The sequence below is a fragment of the Coregonus lavaretus genome, assembly GCF_964263955.1.
Source record: "Coregonus lavaretus genome assembly, chromosome: 28".
Classification (NCBI taxonomy): Eukaryota; Metazoa; Chordata; class Actinopteri; order Salmoniformes; family Salmonidae; genus Coregonus; species Coregonus lavaretus.
Window position 1 is genome coordinate 38,906,277 of NC_140015.1, and position 10,442 is coordinate 38,916,718.

The following is a 10,442-nucleotide window of genomic DNA, read 5'->3' on the forward strand; positions in this document are numbered from 1 at the left end:
TACTTTGCTTTGCTGAAACATTTGGAAAGTATTACTATAGGGGCCCCCTAAGACAGTGGACATGGGGATATGTGGAGGCCAGGGATTGGTCTATTCAAAACACCCATCTTATGTTACATAGGATAAATACCAGGTTTTGAACAAAGGACAGGGAGAATAATCATATTTGAGATTGGGTTAGTTGTTCTCCAGCTTCTGCAGAAGTCTGTAAATTGATGCTGAAATCCTTGATGTAATAAAAGTTATAATCAAGTACAGTGTCAGCGGATTCCTTGTCAACACAGCATTGCAGCAGCATTGTTCGGCCACCACACCTCCCTTATTGTTAGACCATGGTTGACCACATGATCAACCAAATTGGCTCGGATCTCATCAGAGATTACGGTCCTTGGCCTTCCTCGTCCTCGTCCTCGTCCTTGTCCTCCCCGTCCTCCTCCTCTTACTCTCACTCTCACCCTCACTCTCACTCTCACTCTCACTCTCACTCCTCTTGCTCTGCCTCTGTTTCCAATGTTGGCATCCATTGCTCCAAAACAGAAGAGCTCACCTGTTGCCCTTTTATGCTAAAGTTCTGATTGCTAATTGTAAAACTGTGTGATGGGTGTTTGCCCATGTGATGAGTCAGTGTGCATATTTGAATGGCAGTGTGTTCATTGTGAAAACAAGAGATTTTCTGCATGAAAATTGTGCCAAATGCCAAGATTTGTGTATAGTGTTTTGAAAAAAGTGTGTTGTAGAACTGCAATTTGAGTGTAAATCAGGAATTGTGCTTGTAGTTTAGCAGAATTGGTTCAGGGGGGTGGTGCATGAGTTACATGTTGTGGTCATTGTGTCTCAAGTACCAGTATTTGTGTGTAAACAATTGAGAAAAACTGTAATATAATGGATAATAATCTGTAGTTAACTTCACGTAACTGGCTTTAAAATGAAGGCCTGGTTTATTTATGTTGTCAAGAAATGTGCGCCATAGCTTCAACAGGCATTTTGTAACTGCTTAGAAGGCTACAAATGTTCTTCCACGTTCACGATATAAGCAAATCACATGGGTTGTTAAAAAAAAACATTTTCCCAACTAGGTAAAAAAATAAAGAATACTATAGTAATTGCCTATTAAGTGCCAAATAAAGTTACATGGTTGACGGTTTCATGTTAAATCAACCATACATCCCCTTGTGACAGGTGGAATGCAGCTTGTTATGTGCAACAGGAAATATTCTAGGCTATCCTGTCTATCTATTGGTAACAGTGTTGACGTGTTATTCTCGACCCACTCAGTTTTCCACAACAAAACACCAGAAAATGGCCAGAAAGAATGCAACCAGCTCAACTGCTTTTAGAATATGATTTGACTATTAGATGTTCTTTTGAAATATATTTTTTTATTATCACCACATTAAAACTAGAGTTCAATTCACGTAACAGGGTTTATCTAAAAATGAGGGACAGGTTTAATTTTGTACATTTTTTTTTTACATTAAAATGAATCACCAATCACATGAAATAAATAATAATCTTCAGAAATGATTTTGTCAAAGCAACAAAATAACTAAGGTTTTACAATCATGGTGAAAACGTGGAGAAAGGTTGGGGTTAAGTGGGTTAAAATCTTCCTAGAAGTCAGGGACATGTCATAATGCTGAATTTTGCTACTTTAGCACATATTTATTCATATTCAAAATCAGATCTATAGGTTTTCCATGCCGTCTATATTAAAGGACACTTCCTTTAATATAACAGGCTTTTAAAATGCAATATTGGTGCACAATTTCTACACAAAATATCAAAGGGCAACTCACTCTACCAGCCTATTAAAGCTACAATATGTAACTTTTTGCGCCACCTGACCAAATTCACATAGAAATTTGAGTTATAGCTCTTTCATTTCCTGTTGAAAGCAATTCTAAGAAGCGGTAGATCTGTTATATGTGTGCTATTTCTATGCTTCCTGTTCTGAAGTTTCGTTTTTGTAGACCGCTAAAAAAACAGCTAAATATACAATATTTTGTATATATATATATATATATATATATATATATATATATATTTCACTGCGGTTTAGATGGTACAATGATTCTCTATGCAATGACTGCTTGTTTTGTCACATAAACTGAAATTAGGCAAACGATTCGAATTTTAGCAGCTAGGAAATCGTGGAGCGATTTCTACACAGTGCATCTTTAAACAACGGGACACACTCTTTTCACACCACTTCAATACAAAGGTATTTTCGTAGCAGGTTAGTTTGAGCATTTCTGCTAACCCTAGAGTGGCGTGAAAAGACGAATCGGGCCAATGGGGTGATTCTTGACGAAGCAAACACAACTCTGCCTCTTCCAGAAGACCTATCTACGTGATAGGATAACTATCATACTTGTGTCAGAAAGTGGTGACAGCTGCAATCTTGGAAATGTATGCACTATTTCTAAAAGTATCTTTAAATATATATATATATATATACATACAACATAACTATTCTGATCAATCTGCTGTGCAATAAGTGGAATGCGCCAGCAGGCGGTAGCACCCCCAAATTCACGGTGTAGTTTGTCGTCGAGTTTATTCTGTCGCTTCCGTGTCCGGTGAACCGACTTCACATTTGGAAGAACTTGTCCGCTGTACGGTATGTTCTATCTTCAAATGGCATCTAAACATCCACATTTTAATGTTTGCATTGTATATTCCATTGGGACAGACGATCAAATTTGATATGAAATACCTGGAATTATGTTTGGTCGAAGATTAGTTCATATCCACTGCAGCTGGGCTCTGACCTTGCTGTGTTGGCTAGCCAACTGAGTTAGCTAGCTAACTGCTAGACCTTCATCTGACTCTTGCTCTTTGAACGTAAAATATTATTTTGTATGTCTAAAATATAACTAAATAAGCTGATGTAGCTAAATTTAAAATATCCACTTAGCTACATTGTTGGATTTTAGTAGCTAGGCAAAGCTAACGACTATTTGCTAGCTAGCCTAACGTTAGCTTAGTAGCTTGAGAGCTAGTTAAAACATTAAATAGCTTGCTATCTGTCAGCAAACATGAGTTTGGCGCTGTCAGAACTTCTATTGGCTTTTTGTGTTGGTTAGGACTCAAATCAGTTAGCCAGATAATAGCAACATCTCTAACATTAGCCACTAGGTGACCGTGTTGTTGAGGAGTCCGGCTTACTAGCTTCTGATCTCAATGCGCTGCCAGTCAGTGTCACCTGTGACTTGAACCTGCCTGATCGGTCAGTGTTCATGACATTACATTAACTGTTTTGTTCTTTCGTGTTATGTTCTGTATCTCTCTTGTGGGGTTTTAGCAGCTATATAATATGTACCCTTTTTCCAACCTTTTGACAGACACAGACAGAAAGATGGCTGGGAAACGTGCAGCATTGAAAGCCATTGACTGGTTGGCCTTTGCTGAAAGGGTTCCCCCCAACCAGAGGGCCATGTTCAACAACCTCAAGACGCGCTCAGACGCCATCGGTGCCAAGTACGTAGCCTACCCCGAGTTAGCGTTTAGGCCTAGTTCATGACTAGGACTTCAGAGCCAGCCAACTGAGGACAACCTTTTCACTTGCATTGATGTCAATGGGAAACTGAGTAAAACATTTTTTACGATTCTCCCTTTTAGCTTTTTATATGCCAATGTGAAAGTCGTGTAGTTGGAATTGAATTACAAGGTATTGTCAACCAAGACATAGGTTGCTGCAAAGTGAGTGGGTCTCATACATGCATGTTAGTGTAAATTAAAAGCTCCACAATCTCACTCCCACAATTATTGTTTTATAAGTGCCATCAATGAGCTGTTGTTGATGGCTGTCTCTACAGGCTGTCCTCTCTGCCAGAGAAGCCTGTCACCATCGACTGGAGCTTCTACAAGACCAATGTGGCCAGAGCCGGCATGGTGGCCGAGTTTGAATCCAAGGTGAGATTCCAAGGCCTGTGATGAGTATTAAATGCGTTCCACCTGGGGAAAAGAAAGTTACACACTCTTAACTATATTAGTCTCGTGGTATTCTGTCCACTGTGTGGCATGTGCTGTAACACTGGTTCAGTCTAGGGCTGTTATGGTGGCCGTCTTACCGCCACACCGGCAGTCACGAGTCATGATGGCTGTCAAATTCCATGTGACAATCACGGTAATTGTACGCTCCTGTACGCTCTTGTTGGCTGGTCCTCACTACATGTTCGTCGTCAAACCCACTGGCTCCAGGCCATCTATAAATCACTGCTAGGCAAATCCCCGCCTTATCTTAGCTCATTGGTCACCATAGCAGCACCCACCCGTAGTCTACGCTCCAGCAGGTATATCTCACTGGTCATTCCCAAAGCCAACACCTCCTTTGGCCGCCATTCCTTCCAGTTCTCTGCTGCCAATGACTGGAACGAATTGCAAAAATCTCTGAAGCTGGAGACTCTTATCTCCCTTAATAACTTTAAGCATCAGTTGTCAGAGCACCTTACCGATCACTGCACCTGTACACAGCCCATCCGAAATTAGCCCACCCAACTACCTCATCCCTATATTATTTATTTTGCTCTTTTGCACCCCAGTATCTCTATTTGCACATAATCTCTTGCACATCTAGCATTCCAGTGTTAATACTATTGTAATTATTCTGCACTATAGCCTATTTATTGCCACCTCCATAACTTGCTACATTTGCACACACTGTATATATATTTTCTGTTGTATTTTCTGACTTTATGTTTTTTTTACCCCATATGTAACTCTGTTGTTTTTATTGCACTACTTTGCTTTATCTTGGCCAGGTCGCAGTTGTAAATGAGAACTTGTTCTCAACTGGCTTACCTGGTTAAATAAAGGTGAAATAAAAATAAATAAAAAATTAGGCTTCTCCAAGCTCTGATGCTGCTGATGGTAATTAGTAGTCTACCGAAACTTGCTAACTGCCTGGTACTCAGCACTCCATTGTCCCTCTAACCACTGACATTTACATTTTACATTTTAGTCATTTAGCAGACGCTCTTATCCAGAGCGACTTACAGTTAGTGAGTGCATACATACATTTTTTATACTGGCCCCCCGTGAGAATCGAACCCACAACCCTGGCGTTGCAAACGCCATGCTCTACCAACTGAGCTACATCCCTGCGGGCCATTCCCTCCCCTACCCTGGACGACGCTGGGCCAATTGTGTGCCGCCCCATGGGTCTCCCGGTCGCGGCCGGCTACGACAGAGCCTGGATTCGAACCAGGATCTCTAGTGACACAGCTAGCACTGCGATGCAGTGCCTTAGACCACTGCGCCACTCGGCATCAATGCGACTGTAATTGGAAATCTAATTAAACACTTAGTGAGAGCCCATGAGCTCATTTTGCGCAACATTTCTATAGGCTATGCAATTGCGTGAGAAAACAGAGTGATGGCCTCTACTAAAAAGAGGAGGATCCCATCAGCTTTCTATAGGCTTACAATTTTTTTTCTCAATTTTCCTAAAATTAAGCACATTGCTTCTCTTTACAACAGGAGTATAGCCTACCTGGCTGGCATGAAAATGAACCACGGAATAGTGTCCTTCATTCGCTATTTAAGTGCATAGATGACATGTGTTTTTTCCCCTGCCCATGTTTCAAGACAGGTGCATGATAATGGTCCATTCTAAATCAAAACAAATTTCACACATATATTACTTAGTATATGTAAAGACAAAATGAAATCAAGAATAGTCTGATGGGTGACAATATCAGCCTATCACTTGTGAATGATATATTTGGCGGCGGGAAAAATTGAGGCATTATCAAGTGCTTGTGAAATTGCGAAAGAGAGACTGATGAAGTGTGTACAGCCTGTGCAAAAAAACAAAGCAGAGCTCATGCCTTTCATGTGACTTTTTTCAAATCATCATTAGTCTCATCATGCAGCCTTAGAATGTATAAATAAATCTAAACATATAGCCCAACGTTTGTATCACAACTGAAGTTGCATAAATAACTCTAAATTAAGCATATAGGAGTACCTGTTTCTTGTTAACCGCTCAACACAGAATAGCCGCATGTGCGCACTCCCTCAAATCCTTTGGAGAAAATATAATTTTTATTTTATTCAGCTATGTTCAATTGTATTCTTCATACTATAAAAGAATGCCACGGAATTCTAAGCAAATCTTGTCTGCTAAATGAACTAGTGTAGCCCACAGCCATATGGCATAGCCAGATCAGGACCTAACATAAGGACAACTCAGAGTATGCTATTCTGTTCTTCTGAAACGGACTACATTTTCTTATCATGTTTCTTCAGACCTGTCTAAAATAAAGAATGGATTTATTGTGATGGATTTATTTGACTTTTTCAAATGTAGATGTTCCAAAGGTCTCCATCAGTGGCTTGTAGGCTATTCGTGGAAGACAGGAGATGCTAAATGTGTTTTATGTTAATTAATGGTCAATTACCGTGAGACCGGCAGTTATTTGCTTGACAATCACCGGCTGACAATTTCATGACCGTCCTAGTTGAGTCACAACCATATTAGTCTTATCTAGTATTCTGTCCACTGTGTGGCGTGCTTTAACCCTGGTTGAGTCACAACAATATTAGTCTTATCTAGTATTCTGTCCACTGTGTGGCGTGCTTTAACCCTGGTTGAGTCACAACAATATTAGTCTTATCTAGTATTCTGTCCACTGTGTGGCGTGCTTTAACCCTGGTTGAGTCACAACAATATTAGTCTTATCTAGTATTCTGTCCACTGTGTGGCGTGCTTTAACCCTGGTTGAGTCACAACAATAATAGTCTTATCTAGTATTCTGTCCACTGTGTGGCGTGCTTTAACCCTGGTTGAGTCACAACAATATTAGTCTTATCTAGTATTCTGTCCACTGTGTGGCGTGCTTTAACCCTGGTTGAGTCACAACAATATTAGTCTTATCTAGTATTCTGTCCACTGTGTGGCGTGCTTTAACCCTGGTTGAGTCACAACAATATTAGTCTTATCTAGTATTCTGTCCACTGTGTGGCGTGCTTTAACCCTGGTTGAGTCACAACAATATTAGTCTTATCTAGTATTCTGTCCACTGTGTGGCGTGCTTTAACCCTGGTTGAGTCACAACAATATTAGTCTTATCTAGTATTCTGTCCACTGGGTGGCGTGCTTTAACCCTGGTTGAGTCACAACCATATTAGTCTTATCTAGTATTCTGTCCACTGTGTGGCGTGCTTTAACCCTGGTTGAGTCACAACAATATTAGTCTTATGTAGTATTCTGTCCACTGTGTGGCGCGCTTTAACCCTGGTTGAGTCACAACAATATTAGTCTTATGTAGTATTCTGTCCACTGTGTGGCGTGCTTTAACCCTGGTTGAGTCACAACAATATTAGTCTTATGTAGTATTCTGTCCACTGTGTGGCGTGCTTTAACCCTGGTTGAGTCACAACCATATTAGTCTTATGTAGTATTCTGTCCACTGTGTGGCGTGCTTTAACCCTGGTTGAGTCACAACCATATTAGTCTTATGTAGTATTCTGTCCACTGTGTGGCGTGCTTTAACCCTGGTTGAGTCACAACCATATTAGTCTTATGTAGTATTCTGTCCACTGTGTGGCGTGCTTTAACCCTGGTTGAGTCACAACAATATTAGTCTTATGTAGTATTCAGTGTGGTGTGCTGTAACACTGGTTCAGTCACAACGATATTAGTCTTATGTAGTATTCAGTGTGGTGTAACACTGGTTCAGTCACAACGATATTAGTCTTATGTAGTATTCAGTGTGGTGTAACGCCGGTTCAGTCACAACGATATTAGTCTTATGTAGTATTCAGTGTGGTGTAACACTGGTTCAGTCACAACGATATTAGTCTTATGTAGTATTCAGTGTGGTGTAACACTGGTTCAGTCACAACGATATTAGTCTTATGTAGTATTCAGTGTGGTGTAACACTGGTTCAGTCACAACGATATTAGTCTTATGTAGTATTCGGTGTGGTGTGCTGTAACATTGGTTCAGTCACAACATAACTAAGTTGTTTCAGAGTAGAACATGTTATCGTTGATCCCTATCAGACATCGATGTGATCATTATGATGAAATACGTTCTTGGACCAGGGATGGTGCTGGAACTACATGCTTCAATCAATAAAATGTATTTATATTAGTGTTGTCATGGTACCAGGAAGCAACATGAAGCGGACAGACTTTCTTCAGGAAAACACTCCTGATGTTGCCTTATGTTGTCACCCAGAGTGACATTTGTTTATTTTGCAAGCTATAGCACACAATAATTTATATACAGTAGGTTCTAAAGGACCGTAGAGTTTAGTCTGCTTCCTGTTTTCTTTTTGCTAAGGAAAATCTGGCATCGTAGGATCGCGATACTGGTATTATGACGACACTCATTTATATAGCCCACTGTACAACAACATTAGTCACAAAGTGCTTAACAGTTAGCATTGGTCTGGTCTCATTCCTCTGTCTCATCTCCTGACCTCCTCATCTCACCCCTCTCCTCTCCTCCTGTCCTCATCTCACCCCTCTCCTCCTGTCCTCATCTCAACCCTCTCCTCTCTCCATCTCCTTTCCTCCTCAGTTCTCAGCCCTGACCATCCCTGAGCCCAAGGACACAGCCACAGCCGCGATCAACACACAGGAGGCTGAGGCGGTGAGTTGTAGCTCTGGATTAAAAGATACTCTGCAGAATGACTCTTCACTGTTCTGCTGTACTGATTCAGAATGACTCTTCACGGTTCTGCTTTACTGATTCAGAATGACTCTTCACTGTGCTACTGTTTTGATTCAGGATGACTCTTCACTGTGCTCCAGTTCATTCCTGTATTAATATTACAGTAGCTAGCTAATTAATAATACACTAAATGTGTATTATGGCACTTTGACTCAGACACTTTGATGTTGTATTGTTCGTTGTCATGGATGAGGTGGTGATAAATGGGTTCAGAGTTCCATTTCAAGAGAAAGAAGCCTCATTATGCAAAGCACTGTAACTGCTCTTGAGGCTTCCTTCATTATTATTGGTTATTTTTCTTCTTTGTTGCAGAACAAAGCTGCTGTTGCCTACGTCGAGGCTTCCAAAGCTCGCATCGCCCAGTACGGGAAGGAGGTGGGTTACACGCACGCACACACTCCCCTACACCCGGATTTCCCTAGACTTTCTCTTCATATTTTAGGATATTAGTACACACTCAACAGTAGAACCCCTGAGAAAAACTGCAGTATTTAGAGACATGTAGTTCTCTTCTCTCTGTTGATCCACCTTCCTGTCTTCCAGCTGGAGAAGTTCCAGAACATGATTCCCTTCGACCAGATGACCATCGATGATCTGAACGACACGTTCCCCGAGACCAAGCTGGACAAGGAGAAGCACCCGTACTGGCCCCACAAGCCCATCGCTGAGCTGTAAACTAAAAGCCCCCAGCGCTTTCTAAATAATATACTTTCCTCTGATGAAAGGTTGTATAGTGTCCTGTGTATAAAGTCAAGTCCTGTTTCATCTACAAAGACAGTTTGTGAAATTACTCAACTGTGAGTAAGGTCATCTGGTCCTTTGAATGGAAATAAACATTTATGGAAATTGAATATGATTTGTGTTATTATTTTGTGTAACGTTTATTTAACAAAAGTCTCTTAAGCGATTATAGTGGTTAAACTATTTTGCGAGGGCACAATTGTATGTCCAACTCGAGAAATGATTTTCCATAATCACTTAGGACGTTTAGAGTAAGGGAATATCCTGATGTATCAGGCTGAGGCAGACGTACTGTCAGTTTCTGTCGGACAATCTTCTCTGTTGTCCATCTGTCCAAGTGAGTTCCCTCCAGAGAAGATCCCACCGTCTCCTTCTGGGAAACAGTAAGTATGGCCCATGTAGCTCAGTTGGTAGAGCATGGCGCTTGCAACGCCAGGGTTGTGGGTTCGTTTCCCACGGGGGGCCAGCATGAAAAATGAATGCACTCACTGTAAAGTCGCTCTGGATAAGAGCGTCTGCTAAATGACTAAAATGTAAAATGGAAGCAGTAAGGGAATATGCTGATGCTTTGTGTTGATTCAATAACATGCAGTATAACTGCTGGATACCATATAGACAACGTCTAACAATGGGCCTATCCCAAATTGAACCCTATTCCCTATATAGTGCACTACTTTTGACTGGGGCCCTGGTCAAAAGTAGTGCACTATATAGAAAATAGGGTGTTATTTGGGATGTTCCCACTAATGACACTGAGTATACTTTGAACAAATCTTGGACTGTTATTTGGAGAAACTAAATGACTTGTCTGTGTCAATCCAACTCACAAGTCATGGGAAAAGGCCTTGTTTCCTGTCCTCTTGCGTTTTCTCATGTCTACAGGTAGGTAGCGTTGATCATTCCGCTGAGGTGTGACAGGGGCCTAGTTCAGAAACAATCCCCCCACCCATACTCCCTAGACCTTCTCAATCCTTTCAAATCTACAGCTGTGTACCAAATGGCATCCTAATCCCT

The 10,442-nt window shown here is 41.0% G+C and overlaps 1 protein-coding gene across 1 annotated transcript; it reads left to right on the forward strand.

The window, feature by feature from the left end:
• The first annotated feature begins 2,560 nt into the window (after positions 1-2,560).
• LOC311104533 (ATP synthase subunit d, mitochondrial-like) lies at positions 2,561-9,538 on the forward strand. The gene is made up of 6 exons (XM_084146396.1): positions 2,561-2,620; positions 3,345-3,480; positions 3,819-3,915; positions 8,535-8,606; positions 9,000-9,062; positions 9,231-9,538. The coding sequence occupies exons 2-6, from the start codon at positions 3,359-3,361 to the stop codon at positions 9,360-9,362; spliced, it is 486 nt and encodes a 161-aa protein (XP_084002522.1). The 5' UTR covers positions 2,561-2,620; positions 3,345-3,358; the 3' UTR covers positions 9,363-9,538.
• Positions 9,539-10,442: the final 904 nt, after the last annotated feature.